The sequence below is a fragment of the Arvicola amphibius genome, chromosome 1 (assembly GCF_903992535.2).
Source record: "Arvicola amphibius chromosome 1, mArvAmp1.2, whole genome shotgun sequence".
In the NCBI taxonomy this organism is placed as follows: Eukaryota; Metazoa; Chordata; class Mammalia; order Rodentia; family Cricetidae; genus Arvicola; species Arvicola amphibius.
In genome coordinates, this window is record NC_052047.1 from 180,019,714 (window position 1) to 180,036,027 (window position 16,314).

The window sequence follows — 16,314 nt, forward strand, 5'->3', positions numbered from 1 at the left end:
ATGTGTGTGTGAATGTGTATGTGAGTGTGTGCATGTGAGTATGTAAACAACATTCAGAAAGCCATGCATTTAACGCTAGCAGGCATCACCCTCTGTCACCTCCACAACATAAAGCCAAAGAACAGAGAAGAAAGCAAAGCAAGGCTTGAAAAGGAACGGACATGGAGAGAAAAACTGGGAAATACCTGTGGCGAGTTTGCACTGGGTGACTTATTAACCGTCTCCACTTTCTCTAAATCTGCCTCTAACTCTGCTTGGCAGAAGTTGAGATCTTTTTCTAGATTAGTCTGGTTCAAGAAAGAAAAGATGAGAAAGAAGGTTTTAGTTTAGAGAAAAGGAGAAAGAATGGAAGGTTAAGTTTGAAAATGAGGTTTGTTTCTTTTAAAGAGTCATATTTTAATAGGGTCACGAAGACCAAAGGCAATCACAAGAGCTCACTTGAAATTAGTCTAGAGATGTGTAAACAGAGAAAGCAACATTAGGCATGTTCAGTGAAATCCTGAGTCTCAGAGCTTCAGACATCTATTCTACTTGGAATGAGAACTACAAATGCCACAAAACCTACCTGTGAGGAAAGGCCTGCTTCCTCTGTGTCAGAGTATAGCGACCATGACAAGGGTTATTTTAAAAACCTCTATAAACATTAGTATGTCTCACAGACTTTGTTAAATAGTTTCATCACCAGGCCAAACAAGTTACTAAGTTAAAAAAAAAAAAAGAAAGATTTAAGAAAAGAACAGAAACCCACAGCACACTCACGGCACCAAAGCTAGAGGTCTAGCACACAGTCCGCGGAGGAGCACGGGATTACCTTTCTATCCTCTCTAGGAAGGATAGAGCAGTCTCCAGGAGTATAGTCCCATATCTTTTTAGGAGGCTGACGGGAAGCAGAGGAGGAAATGAAGAAATGAGCATAAAGACATAAAGACAAACATGGGGGCTCAAACAAAGAGGGGCACGCTAGGAACCGACCGACACAGAAAGGTGAGCTCAAAGCAAAGGGCTGGGGTCCTGCCTGAGGACACACAGCTGTCTGTGCTGGGGCGGGGATGGGGCAGAAAGCACTAACTAGGAAATATATTTAAGTCTCTAAGAGTATATCAACCCAGATCCTCAGCATTGGAAATTTAAAATTAAAAGGGGGAGGAAAGCATCAGTACCAATTTGAACAAATTATAAATGTTTTTTTTTTTTCAAACAAAGACTGACACTGGAGAGGTTATATTTTGGAAAATACTCTCACCTACTGTAAAAAAAATCATTTCATGTCAATAGATGTATACATCTACAGATCTGACCCATTGAGGGTGGCCTGAACTAAAGAGGAGTCCGGTTTGTAGCGAGAGCATCCAGAGTGGGGGTGCAAACAATGCACACGACCATTTCACACCAGCAGCCTAACTGGTAAGTGAGCAGAGTTCAGTGCTAACGCTACCACTAGAGGCACAGCCATCCTCCTCGGCAGATTGGAGGGAGGTACTCTGCTTGCTCCTGCACTCTTCACAGACAATCAGAGAGGTAGGAATCTGCTAGGAGGATGCTGTAGGCTTAACAAGAGAGTGTGTGGATGAAAGCTGTGCACACTTCCAGAGACTGCTAACTCTGGACTTCTCTCACAGACGGGGTTTTCTGACTGTGTCTATGCACACGTGAGAGCTCCCATACTATGACCTCTGGGGAGATCAGAAACCGAGATCGTCAAGAGCTCCTAAGATAGCACACAAGCTTCATGTCAATCCACTGGACAGAAACATTTCGAAGGCCTTAACACTGAGAAACAGTGTCCTGGGTTTGTGGACAGAAATCAAATCAATTTCTGTAGAAAATTGGAGGGCCAGGGAGAAGAAAGGCAGGCCCTCGTGTTTCCGGTAAGGCGTCTCCAAGAGAAAAGCAAACTGACTCTGGCTGCTTCTGCTGACAGCAGCACTGCCTGTGTGTGAGCCCTGTGCTAAGGCTAAGGTCAGTGATAAGACAGCTACCATGCCTTCTTAGTGCGTTCCACACTCGGGGGCTGTCTGGGAAGTGGACTTCCTACATGTGTTACCCTGGTACCTTTCTACTTTCTCTGTCACGAAAGGCTAAAGCAAGTGTCTACAAATCACCAGCCCACTCTATCCCCAATGGGCCCTGGAGCCTTGAAATATCTGTCATTTGGGGGCAACTTATTGAGGTCAATCAGGATCTTGTTGCAATTTTCAGTTCTTTTTGAGTAGCTTTAGGAGGAGGTTGGGAAAGAAAAGGTAGCCCAGCAACTGTGAGCAGCAAAGTTCTAGTAGGTTTTGCCCGGGAGTAATAGCCCTAAGTTGGCATGAGAACAACAAAAAGAGTAGAGAGGATGCCTTCCTCTCCTGAATGGCTAACACACCTTCCAAAGCAGCATCCACGGTGCATGCCTGCATCACAGTGGTGCACTCTGTGCTTCATCATCATTAAACAGGGAGAGAAGGAAAAAGTTCTCGCTCTCCTGCTCCTTTCTCAACTCCGCTGGCTCACCTAGATAACAAGCCCACCCTAAGGATGGATCAAACCACATGTAAATGTTCTCTTGCTGGGGCTCCTGGGGATCATGGCCCATGTTCTTAGGACAAGTTTTCAAAAGTTAAGGCTACACGAAAAGGACCCCTCCCCCAACCCTGCCAAAGAGAAGGCATTATTTGACAAATGGCCTGTATCTTCCATGTTTATATAAGGTAAGTTACAGTCTTTGGTCAAACTGTTAATTTATCAAGTTATTCTTAGGACCTGTTTACTAAAGGCTGGGGTTGAACCACTGTCTAATATCAATGAAAGTCGTCTGCAATGATAGACTTATAAAAACATATTACTAGTATTAATTTAGTAAAGAAAGTTCCCCTAGCTTTTGCAAGAAAGTAATATTTCAGATTAAACTAGTTCAGTTATTTGGTAGATGGGGGGGAGGGGGATGGTTAACAATCTGTAGCTCCTGAAAGGGATTTCAAAAATCATTGGCAGGGGGCTGGAGAGATGGCTCAGAGGTTAAGAGCACTGACTGCTCTTCCAGAGGTCCTGAGTTCAATTCCCAGCAACCACATGGTGGCTCACAACCATCTATAATGAGATCTGGTGCCCTCTTCTGGCATGCAGGCAGACATGGAAGGAATGTTGTATACATAATAAATAAATAAATCTTTAAAAAATCATTGGCAATGGATTCTGGAAAAAGTAATTTAAAACGAATGTCTACTGTCTTCTGCGGGTACAGCACGACACGGCACCAATCATAGTGCTTTGGAGTGGACCACACCTATCAATACATTCAATAACTGAGCAGGTTTTAAGGAAGAGGATTAGGATACTGCTCAGTATTTGCAAGTGGAAAAAAGACTGTGTGCGTTAAATTTAGTGTCCAAATGGTGAGCAGCAGAAAAGGGGAGAGAGAAAGGAGGAGAAATGAGCTGTGCGCTGTGCACAGAAGCTCTGAGGATGGGAGAGGAAAGCTAAAGCTCAGTGCAGTTGGGCTAGATGCTTCCTCTCCACTGTCCCTAGATGGCGCTCTTCATCAACAACAGGTGAAGGTGGGGGCATGCATGGAGAAGGTCCAGAAGGGAGGACTACTGGCTCCTACAAGCAGAATGTTGGAAACTGGGCACTCCTAACTCAGAAGATAACCTGAACTTTCAAGGTCAGCATCTTTAGGCCAAACCAGCAACTCCAAAGCATAGCCTGACTTTCCTTTGTGTTCTTCGTGAAAAATACACAGCATGGAATTTAACATTTTACTGAACTACAAAATCAGTTCCTCTCTGCAAACAAGGCGATCATCCAAGACCGAAACCAATGGTTAGAGACTTGTCCACATGTCTAATGTTTCATTTTCTATGCTCAACTCTTCCATATAAATTCCTTTTACAGTTCTCATTGGGAAGTCAAAGTGACTACAAGTTAAAAGTCCATCACCCTGAGTGGAGAGATGAGCTCAGATTATCCTCATGCTCAAAACTCATCCGGGCGCAGGACTAAGGAATTCCCTCCCTAAGGGCCATACTCAATTTGCACTGCCAAGTCAGAAATACCTCAGGGAAGCCGCCAAACACTAAATTTTCTAGAATTCTACCCTCCATTCCAAATCCTGGAAAATGCTAGCACAACTCAGAAAAACCATTCCCTAAAAGCTGCCTTTCACTGAGCTGAATTGGAGTTTACCTACAAAGAGAAGCACTTTTTTTGGGGGGGGGGGAGGAAGGAGGGCTGCTCAGACGCATGTCTCCTGCACATGCTTCAGAAACATGATTTGAAGCACCGCAACAATGGCCTTCTCGGTGACGCATTCCCCACGCCTGTCTTCAGTGTACCTTAAAGATTGCTTCAAATAGTGACTGGATGTCAGAAAAAAAAATGCCACCCACCAGCTGATATCTGTTGGGTGTGGCAGAGGGGTGGTCCTAGGACAAGCGATGCCTCGGTCATGCTCTCTGGATGTTCTAGGATGGTGTATCCTGGAGCTCACTGTCCTTTCTGGTGGGAAAGCCTACAGGCTGCTGTAAGATAAATAAAACTACCCGACTACTGCCGACTGTCACGGCCGCTCCCACTCCTGAACCCCTCACGCAGACCTGACTCTGCAGCAGCGACCGTGCACCAACAGCATTATCTCACAAGGAGTATTAACCACGGGAGCTATCGCACTTACCGGTTTCCCAAACTCCAATTCCGAAAAGAATTTATACCAAGGTTCATTCTTTAAATCTATCTCTTCTGGGCTTATATCCCGACTCTATAAGGGTTGGTGACAGGGAAATGGAAGAAAGAGAAGGATAACATTATGCAAAAGATTACACAGGAACAGGCCAGTAGAGATGCAGCGACTCTGGCTTACACAGCACCTGCTTCCGGCAGGGACCGTCCGGTTTTACCGACACCAGCAAAAAACGGCACTGAAACTGGAGGGAGAGGATGTGTTCATAAAAACAGGGACACTGAGGTTGGGAGCAGTGAGGGTTTCGTTCAGTCCTGCAGCAGAGGCCGAAGGACTGGAGCTGGAGGACTCAGCGCCACACTGCGATTCACCACAAAACAATACAGGCAGAACGCTCTTCCCCAGCCATTTCAGCACTGGAGAGAGCATGGCCCTTATCTCCTCTTGTAAAGATACATTAGCTGTGAGCATATAAACTGGTGAGCACACACCAAACAGTCAGCATCTACGTCAGAGTAAAACAAACGGTTTTTATGGGACGGGACAGTTTTAGTTACTTATTTGCAAGGGCTGCTTTGAGGTTTCCAAAAATAAATGCAAATAACGACACGTTAGAAGAGCCAATTGGTTAATACTGCATCTTTAATGGCACATGAATAGGTGAGATACCATGTGTCACACACGGCAAAGTGAAAAATGACATCGAGTCAAGATGACAGAGGGCACGAGCGCAAAGCGTTTTAAACACGCGTCCGTGGGGAATGAGTACAGACAGGGTATACTCTGTGTTCTAACAAATAAATGTTAAAGGACCGAGAAAAAAAATTAAGTGACAGGAAAGCTGGACAAGACAGAGAACAGGACGGGGGAGAAACTTCTGGGTTAATATGCGTTCCAAAGTTAGATTCCTCGCTTCGCATGACACTAAGAAGTATCACATAGATCGATAATTTGATTCTATGATTTAATATTTCATCAGATACGTATTAACGTTCTGGCACTTCATCTAGGGAACGTCAACTGCTTATTGAAAACACTAACGATGGATGATTAGAAACCACATCAAGTTTTCCAATAAAAGGAGTTTACTCATATGAGGCAGACGTGTTTGATGTTGAACATTTGCTTAAGCTCTTTCATTCTTACTAGCTCTGAAAATGACAAAAGGCTGAGATGCGCTTTTTCTATAACGATCTGAAATACAAAAATGCACATGGGTTCTTAAGAGGTTGAAGATGTCACACAAGAAACTGGGCTGCCTCCTGGCCACAATGCCTATGGCACGGGAGAACATGCTGCCAGCCCCACCTACAGGTCTTCAGTGCTACCGCTCTCCAGGATGGTCCTCCCTGGCTGCACTGACTCCTCGAGATAGCCCTTGGCTGCCTGCAGAGAAGTCTGGAAGCTGTCTTAGTGGCTTCTGCCAAGCCCTTCTTCCAAAAGCCCAGGAAACATCTTCAGCATTCGTTTATTCTTGCTGTACCAGGTGGAAGATATGGGCACCTGCCAGAGACTTTCTTTAACTGAAATGTAATTTGAAACTAGAGGGGAATCTAAGCTGAATTCCACCCTCTTGCATCTAGATCAGTTTCCTCTACGGTTTCCATCTTGAAGGAGAAGGCCTGCCCATCCACACATTAATAGTTCCTGGTGTGTGTGGCCACATGTATGTACAGGTGTGTTTACACAGCTCTGCACATGTATGTAGATATCAAAGGATAACTTTAGGTGCTGTTCCTTAGGGGCCAGTTACCTTGAACCAGGGACTCATTGGCTTAGGGCTTGCCAATCATGCTAGGCTGGCTGGCCACTAAGTCCTAAGAGATCCGCCTGGGCTCCGCCTCTCCAGCGCTGGGACTGTAAGCACAAGCAACCAAGCCTGGCTTTTTTACTCTTTCCCTGGGAACTGAACTCGGGTCTCCAGCACTTTACCAGCTGAGCCATCTCCCTGGCACAGTCTGCCTTTATTTGGTGAAATGAAGCACAATGCCCACAAAGACCAAACCACTAGAGAATGACGGCTTAAGCATGGGGACGTTCTACAGCCTAGAATGATGGATTTTCATGAAACCTACTTCATATTTGTTATTTCTACAAAGACTATTTATAAACCATTCCCTGGGAATAGGTTAGGATTTTTTTTTTTTTTTTTTTTTTTTATAAAATGTACTAACATACCAACCCTTTTTGGGAAACTGCCTAAGAGTAGTTATGATATTTACAGCCCTGAAAGAATTAACTAATTTTATTCTTGAACGCTGCCTGCAGAATAGCTGACTGCCAAGGTTGATGCTGAGTAACAACAGGTTATGTTAAATAACTCGGGTCCAAAGCCTCGGTTCTTCAAGCTGCCCAGACATAAAGGCAAGCAAGGGCCAACAGCACTCATGCACGCATTCGTTTGCTGGGGATAAATGGACAGTGCATCCAATCAAGGAACAGACTAACAGGGAACATCCTTCTGGAAGCAGAGGAGCCCTGTTCCCATACCCACGGCACTTCCACAATGCCGGGCTCTGGTCTTCCCTGCTGTGATCTGCTCTTTCTCCAGCTTGATAAAACCCATGGAAAGAGCAAGTAGCTTGCCAGGAAAATGTCATCCCCTCAAAGACAATGTTGTTGCTTGAACAGGAGCCAGAGACCGGCTTCAGATTTCAATTAGTAACTCATATGAGCACGGGGTGTTCACCTCCGTCATTTTTTACAGTTTTGGTGGCTCTTGGACCCCATCAGCCATGTTGGCCACATCCCCTGGCACACCGTCAGGGTGGAGGGCCAGATCATATTTCTATTCACAAATGAAAACCTTGAGATTCGAGAAGGTTAATTGTCTTGCCTGAAGGCATACAGCCAAGTCAGGACTGGAACCCAGAGCTCAGATCTTCGAGGGCTGATCCAGCCAGCACCGCAAACTACACTCATCCCCTTCATGAGGGTGCACGTGGCACAAAACTCAAGCATGGCTAGTAGCTAGCCTGAAATGCCAGGGAAGGAGCTCAAGCGGCAGTTGAGCCAGAAGGAGGCAGGGCTGGGCAAATCCCCTTCTTCACACTTCCATGTTCACTCTGTACCTGCCATCACTATACTATCTCATTGGCTTTGCTGCCACACACCTACGTAACAGGAACTCCAAAATCTATCCCAAAACTAGGCACAAAAAAGTTATTTCTTTCTATATTTGGTTAAATGAAGCTCATGTCCTATAGAAGATTTCAGGGAAAAAAAGTATAAAGGAGCAAAGTACAGACACTCCTGATGAAGCAGGGACAAACCAATATAGCTCTCAGCCCAAGGCCATGGAGAAAAGGTTGACTTATACTTTGGTAGTGAGGCAAGAAGTATTTAAACCAACAGGTGGACAGGTCAACAAGGCTGCAAGTCACCCGGGGACTCAGAAGGTAACAGTGTTTCATGGGTCTTGGTAGCACGCTCCAAGGCAAGGGTACTCCCACAGCCCATTAACATTCTTCCTGATGGTGACAGTTGGCTGTGCCAGGGTCTCTTTCTTGAGACAGAATTAAGTAGCTATGAGCAACTCAAATGGAAGAAAAAGTGTTTTCCTTTTCCTGCCTTCACGAAGAGACAAAGCAAACTAAAATAAAATCTAACTTAGATTCTGCATCAGCCACCAGTTTACACATTTAATGGTTAATAAAATGATTCTTTAGTTCTCTTCAAAAAGTATATGAATGAGGGTGCCACTCAAATCCCAGTCAGCCAGTATTCATACTAAAAGTCACATAGCAATTCACATAGCAGCTTTTCTGTTCACGTGATAAAAATAGCAGGACTAAAAAAGATCAAGCATAATGGACCAATTCAACACCACTGTCAAAAAATTAAGATTCAACTGAAATTCCTCTCTAAAAACAACTTCTCTTTGGAAGGACAGAGCTAACTGGGGTAAAGGGCACTGAACTGAACTGTTGGGCAGGTGCCCACATACTGCTATGCGGGCCTCAGGCCTGGAACATCGCAGAGGGGTGCCTGCACTGAAACACCAGATGGTGTTTTGCTGTCCTGGTGGACAGTCTCCATCACCCCCACGGGTCCTCCATGGGGACATTGTAGGGCACTTCTCAACATCTGTAAAAATAATGCCAATGAGCCCAAGCATTGTGGCACCAATGAGGAAAACAAAATAATGTGTTCTCCTAGTTCTGAATAGAGGTAAAATTACTAAGACCAAGGGATGGAAATGGAAACAAAGACAAAATTAAGAAAAAGGGTGTGCCTCCAGTAAAAGCAGGGACAATCTATAAATGGCCACTGCCCAAATAAAAGCACCCAAGGACCTCCCGAATCCCTGAAGTCACTTGTCTGTATTAATAAACAACGGAAGCCAGCAGGTTTATTACTAAAGAGTGTGGCTTTTTCCCAGCAACTCCTGGGTTGAAGGTTGCCATGTGCATTTATTTCCTGCAGGCCGAGAACCCCCAATGAAGCAAGGACCCAGAAGGGATTCATTCGGCTTGTCTCTTAACTTTCTGCTTAAAATACCCATGGTGCCCAGCAAACACTGAGAATGACAACTCTAGAAGCATTTCTGTGAACTGATGACCTTTTTCCTAATTAAAATTACTCCAGCACGTATAAAGATGTCACATTTTCATTTCAGTAAAAGTCAAATCAATTCAAAAACATGTAGAACAGTGGGGCTAACAGCTCTTAATGAAACCAACACCCAGCGTGACCCATCCTGCTGTCCAGCCAGAGGGCCGCAACGCTGACGCAGCTCTGGAGAATCTCTTCAACCATTTACCGAAATTTAAACCAGCTTTTTCTAATGGAGGGTGAATGAAAGGAAGCATGATTGGCAGATAAGGAACTAATCAATTTGTAAAGCCTTCCTGTTTCACAGAAGTGACTACATTTCCACGTTGGCCTGGAATTTCCACACCATTTTTCCCACTCAATTTTCTAGAGATGTAAATTTGTTTAAGGGACAATAAGGCAAACTAATTGCATAAGTGAATTCTCAGCCATGTGCCAATCAAAGACAGAAGACCTAAAACATAAATTCTAGCAGCCCAGGGCTTTGCCCCAAGCTACAACATTCTATTGCTTATTTATCTTGGAATGATTTTAATGCTAGTCTAGTCATTTCTGTACATTCTATCCACTTCAAACCAAAGGTGCCTACCAAAAAGAAAAACCTTTAATCAATAAGCTTGAAAAAGTGATAGATTTTTTTCCTAAAACAAAACAAAACAAAAAAAACCAGAAGATCAATCTTTGTTAGTAGAAAATTAAAATGAGTTAAAACCATAAACCATGCACAATTGGAACAACAGAGCCACAAAAACAAAACAGGACAAAATAAAATAAAACAAAAAACCAGTTGTTCAAAAGCAGACTTGGGACTCATTTTCATCAAGACCTGAAAAAATGCAGAGGGTGAGAATTCTTCAATTTTTTTCATTGTTCTAAACAAAACAAGCCTATCTCAAGTGGGGAAGAATATGCTCCCACCACACAGTGCATCCAATCTAGACCACGTGGGCAGAGGGGAACAAAAGGGCTTTCATATGCACATTACCATCTTCTCATTGGTCAGAACAGAAGACTTGCCCGGCTGATACTCGTAAATGCTTTTGGGCTCTGCTCGGTATTTTCTTGTATCCACTTTCTTATCTGGGGGCTCCCAGTCGTTTCTGTAGAAAGAAAAAATTCTATTTTCATGAAAGCGGCACCAGCTTCCCACACAGTCTGAGCCTGGTTGATGGTAGTCTTAAAGAATTTTTATATCCAAGGCATAACACTGGAATCAAGGGCTAGCAATTTAGGTGTACTGTTTGCTTCTCCAAATAACCCAGTTCAATCTCCACCTTGGCTTTGCAAGGGGCATGGAGATACCCTGTACCTAAAACCTGGCACCAGTAGATGGAGAGAGGAAGGGAGAAAAAGAAGGGAGGAAAACGAAGCACAGCTTGTCCTGGAAAAACTCTTTCTCCTTGCTCTGCTCTTACGATTTTAACATTTCCAAACACTCGAACTCCCACACCATTTATGCAAAGCATAAATGCAGGTCCTCAAGCTGCCAGACTGTGGCTCAAACCCTTGTCACCCAGATAATCACAGTACTTTACAAACTCCTGAAGCTTTAGTTTATCTAACTGGAAGACAGCAACCACTGTGTGCCAGGTCTACAGCCGCCCAAGGCAAACACCAGCTGTGTGCCTGGAGTTCTTTGCTATTCTGCATCTCAACCTACTACACAATAAGTACAGCATGGGTCAAAGTTTTGGGGTTCTTTTTATTAATTTTAATCTGTCTAGGTGTTGGCTATTTTTATGTCAACTAGACACAACCTAGAGTCATCTGAAAGGAGGGAACCTCGGTTTAGAAAATGCCTCCGTAAGATCCAGCTGTAGGGCATTTTCTTAATTAACAATTGATGGAGGAGGGCCAGCCCTTTGTGGGTGGTGCCATCCCTGGGCTGGTGGTCCTGGGTTCTATAAGAAAGTAGGCTGAGCAAGCCATGAGAAGCAAGCCAATAAGCAGCACTCTCTGTGCCATCTGCATCAGCTCCTGCCTCCAGGTTCCTGCCCTGCGTGAGTTCCTGTCCTGCTTTTGATGATGATCTGATAGTGTAATAAATCCTTTCCTCCCCCAAGCGTTTTGGTCATGGTGTTTCATCTCAGCAACAGCAGCCCTAACTAAGACTCTGTACGTGTGGTGTGCGTGCATTCATGCGCCATGCCATGGTGCACATGTGTAAGTCAGAGGACAGCCCTGTGGAGCCAGTTCTCTTTCCTCCCATCTTTATGGGGTTTCCAGAGATCAAACTCAGTCAAGCGTTGGTGCCAGGCACCTTTACCTGTTGAGCCTCTTGTCAGCCCTGGTCCCAATTTTCAGTCTGACATGCAGAGATGGGGTTTCAAAGGATACGTGAGTCTTTGGAAATCATCGACCAACTTTTTATGCAGGAACATTATTGCACTTTGCACTATGGTTATATTTTGCTTTTCATGAATGGTTGGACAATGATTTGTGTATTCTTCTGCAAAGTCTAATTCAGTATGCATAGAACGTACCCAGTAGGTGCTTAATGAATATATCTATAAAGAATTTCTGAGTATATCCAGTTTTTCTTTTATATTCATTATCAGATTCATCAGGTAAATGTGTTAGGCACATGTGGGCTTTTAAAACAGCCATTCACTTGCCTGTAGAACTAGGGAGGCATGACACTAGATGTGAATTTAAGAATAGTAAGTTTCATCGGCACAGAACTTTTAGTTTGTGGAAGTTGGCAAAAATTGAGGTCAGAGGATACATGAGATGCCTATCCAGTTGACAAGAGATGATTACTCCATAGGACAGCTGTCTCAGTAATACATGTTATATTAGTAAGTAGACATTACAGACTATAGCTGTGTTTAGTATTACTGTCTTTATTGTGAATATGTAAATGATGGTTCCAATTTAAGATTTTTCTTATAATAAATAGAGCCTGGTGGTGCACGCCTGTAATCCCAACTACTTATAAACTAAGGTAGGAGGGTTGACAGTTCAAGCCCTGCTTGGGCTACAGGGCACGCTCAAGGACAGCATGAACAACTTACTGAGATGCTGTCTCAAAATAAACAGTGAGAAAGGAGGGCTGCCCAGCTCTGTGGCAGAGTACTAGCCTAGCTAGCATTCAGGAAGGCTCGGGGTTCAAAACCTAATATTGCAAACATTTTTCCTTGACTAGATAAAAGCCTATAATAATTATAGTCAATAGCAACTATGCTCATACTATGAGCCAGGCCCTAATAGCAAGGCCAAGTGCAATCGCTTATTTTATCCCTGCAACACTCTCATGGAGAAGTCATGCTATTTTTAATTCTTATTTCCCAGATCAGGGTATGGACTGACAGGTGACAGCGCAGGGATTCGGCTTCTTGTTCCTAACAAAAGCTCCTGGGATGCAGATACGGGGGAGGCAAGGATGAGCATCCAAGGGACCACTTACCTCTCTGGGCTGGACTTCAGTGAAGACGAGCGGGCTGGGAGGGGCAGTGTGGCTGACCTCTTTACGACTTTCTCCCCGTCAATATAGTTCATCTCACTTTTTGAGCGAGGCACAGAAAGGGGAGACTTTGCTGGAGAGAAAGCACACACAAAATACTTCAGACTCCAATGAAAACTAAAACCGAAGATGTCTCTTCCACCATCCTCCCTTCCTCCCCACAAGAGGGGCTTCACTTACTGTCTTCAGAAAAGGAATATCGAGGAGAGTGCAGGTCAGAATCATCATCTAGTGAACAAAAAAGAGAAAGTCAGGGGGGACAGACTCAAGGGAGAGATCCAGGGTGCACACCACATCCCCTTCCACAGTCCTGCGTGACATCCAGCCACACCAGGGACCCAGAGGGGAAGGGACTCAAGCCTGGGGCTACATCACATAGACTACACTGCAGAGCAGTGAGGCTTGCAAGAGTCCTTCAGACCCAACACAGCCCAGCAGAAACTGGTTTCAGACACCAGGAGATGTCCGGAGATAAGACTCCTCCCAAGGAGAAGGCCCCCCCCCCACCAAAGATGGAGTACAGGGCTCTGCATCTATCAGAGTGGGAAGTGGGGGCTGAGGAGGATCCAGTCACTCAATGCTCAGTCTCAGGTCTTGCCTGTTGAATGCCATGGCCTCTTTCTATGCTCATGGCTACTACTGGACAAGGAAAAGAGGTCCAAAGAATGTGGTTACTAGCTTCCTATTGTAGCTTTGACCTGTTTTGTATGCTCTTCAGACAACACAACCAGTAAAGAGGTCCTACAGCTAAGAAAAGAGTTCAAGAAAACCCGGATCATAATCTGTTTTGACTACACCTCAGCTTTGCTCAGTGAGTAGATCTTTCAGGATCTAACACTACCACGGCTGATGTGAGGCTGCTCTGTGAAGGTACTGGTTGGAATGATGCTCTGTGAAGGTACCACTCAGGGTGATGCTCTGTGAAGGTACCACTCGGGTGATGCTCTGTGAAGGTACCACTCAGGTGATGCTCTGTGAAGGTACCACTCAGATGATGCTCTGTGAAGGTACCACTCAGGGTGATGCTCTGTGAAGGTACCACTCAAGTGATGCTCTGTGAAGGTACTGCTTGGGGTGAGCATCTAAACTGAGTCTGCAACAAGTCAAATTCACATGAATTTCTGTGGTGTGTGATGGGTTCTATAGGTGTGTGTGTGTGTGTGTGTGTGTGTGTGTGTGTGTGTATGTATGTGTACACACCCCTAGATAAACTGAACACTGGGTTCTGAGATGACCAAGAAAAGATCTTCCCCTCAAGGGAAGGGGTGCATTTATTAAAACAGAAATCATATCACAGGCCCATTTACAGGAACAGATCTGTCCCAAGGACAAGCTATGACATCCATGATAATCCTTCCTAAATATTTCTTCTCTAGAGTGCTGGAGAGTTCAATATCTTGCTCATCTGAATTCATGGTACTTGCATCTAGAATAAAGACCTAGTTTTATTCACTAAGATCCATAACACTTTTTCAGCAAAGCACATGACCTAAGCAGCAAAGTCAAGTCAAGGGATTTGAAATGCTGTAATGAAAGTATTAATCAAGCCCTGTTTCTAGGTAAATTAAGTATCAGAGCAGAAAAGGTCAGAATGTTCTATGAAATGTAAACAAAGCAAACATTACTATTACGTTGAGTACAGCAGCATTCAAAAACAGCTTCTACCTTCTGGCCCTTCCCTTCTCCCCACTATTGTCTGTCCCAGGTGTCCCTCAGCCAAAACAACAGATAGGAATCCAGCACCAGGGTACCTTGTCCTCCTTCCAGCTCCCCTTGCCTTTAAAAGAACTGGTCAACACCAATGTTTGACAGGGACTACAATTCTTTACCAACACAGCCAAGCCTTTCTTTTTTAGGGTGGGATGGGGAGGGCCTTACTATGATGCTCAGGCTGACCTCTAATGTACAGTCTTCCTGCCTCAGCCTTCTGCGTGCTAGGACTACAGGCATGCATCACGACAACCCACTAGCCTTTCATTATTATAAACTGAGTATTGTTAAGTTTATTTATGTTAACTTCCAAAACTACGGTAGTGGGAGGATGAAATGGAATCTGAAATGTATTTTTGGAAAAAGTGTTCTGAAGAATTTTGTGTTACTAGTTTTTCGTTTGTTTGTTTTTAGAGTTTGTTTTTGTTTTTAAAGGAACTTGATGTATTTATAAAGCACTGCGGTATCAAAGGGCACCAAAACTCAGCTTTAGCTAACGGCACTTGGCTAGAAAGAAACAGTGCCTGCCCCAACCCAAGTTAACTTCGAAAACAAAACACTGCTTTAAACCAAACCTAGTATTTTAGCTGAAGACTCTAAACCTCTTTGAATCATGGAAGACGGCAGCCTTGCAGCAGGCGGTGGAAAGGCCGCTTCCGACTCTCACACGGCTACGAAAGCCCGAGCAAAGTGTGAGCGCAGGGACGGCATCAAATAGGTTTTAACGTTAAGATTAATGTTAACATTTTTTAACACTTTTCTCTAGACATTTCTAATGTCAAATGTTAGAAGGCAGTGAGAAATAGTTCTTATGTGATGGGGAAAAACCAGCCCAAGGAGCCCGACTTAGATAAGTTAAAATGCAGAGGAAAGCAAGAAGGGACAGGGCAAGGGCAGAAACTGAGTGGCTGATTCACTCTCCCCGCCTTCTCCTCTCGTCCTCTCCCTCCCATTCTCCCTTCTTCTCCCTCTGAGTCAGAGTCTCACCGGAACCATATAGACCAGGTTGGCCTTGAACTCACAGAGACCCATCTACTTCTGCTTCTCAAGTGCTGAGACTAAAGGCGTGTCATCACAAGAGGCTGTGACTGATACTCGTGATGTTATTACTGGGTACAGATGAAAAACTGAGTCTCATCCACCCTACGCTACACATGGCCAGGGTGTCTCTGTGAGTGAGCTTTTCATTCTCACAGTGTCCATAGGACTCTAGCATGGACACAGGTTTGGGGACTGTATGAAAACACCCCAATGTCAAACGGGTTAATCTGACAACTTCAACAATTATGACAAGGTCCACAATTATTTTTGTTCTCTTTTATAAATCTAATAAAAGCAAATTTTACATCATTTTATGAATTTAAATAGCAATAAAATCTCCCATTAATAATATAGTTATTATTATTATACCACTAGTATAAACTAGTTATACCACTCATTTTATAAACGAGGAGACCAGGGTCCAAGAAGGCAAGAAAAGTTGCCCTTGGTGACTCAGTAAGGAAGACACAAGAAGGAGAGTCAGGATCTTGCTGAGGTCACTTCAGTCCTGGGACGGAGTAGCTGTTATGACCTTTTTGTTTCACCTTTATAGCTCCAATCCTGGGCAAGGAGACTGAAAACTCCATTTTTTTTTAAATCATGGAAGAAGCAATGAAAGGTGTTGTCCTAAAACTTAAGGGTATTACATGCCAAACCATCTCCAGCCTTGAAGCCTTTGCTCTATTTTTCCCAACACCCACCCCAGGAGATGCTTAGGCAAGCCTTCAGAGTAACTCTCTGCACTCACTTTGCCTTCTATTGGCCTCCAGGGATAAAATAACATTTCTACATCCTGCACTTGCTGTTGTCTGAAACTTTCTCCTGGTAAGCATGTCTACAATAAGGAAGCTGGGTATACAGTTAGAATAACCAAGGCCTGGAAAGCTGA

General features: G+C 44.2%; 1 protein-coding gene across 10 annotated transcripts in view; it reads right to left on the reverse strand.

Annotated features, from left to right (window-relative positions):
* The window catches only part of Sorbs1 (sorbin and SH3 domain containing 1), a 135,142-nt gene that overhangs the window by 55,600 nt on the left and 63,228 nt on the right, over positions 1 to 16,314 (reverse strand). For 5 of the 10 annotated variants that reach the window (XM_038334315.1, XM_038334303.1, XM_038334309.1 and 2 more), the window contains 3 exons: positions 12,855 to 12,902; positions 12,618 to 12,747; positions 10,197 to 10,311 (listed from right to left, as the gene is read on the reverse strand). In XM_038334315.1, the coding sequence (XP_038190243.1) occupies positions 10,197 to 10,311; positions 12,618 to 12,747; positions 12,855 to 12,902 (293 nt within the window). Of the gene's footprint in view, positions 1 to 185; positions 288 to 811; positions 878 to 4,651; positions 4,736 to 10,196; positions 10,312 to 12,617; positions 12,748 to 12,854; positions 12,903 to 16,314 lie in introns of all 10 variants that reach the window. The other 5 variants (XM_038334285.1, XM_038334290.1, XM_038334276.1 and 2 more) reach the window with 2 other exon arrangements.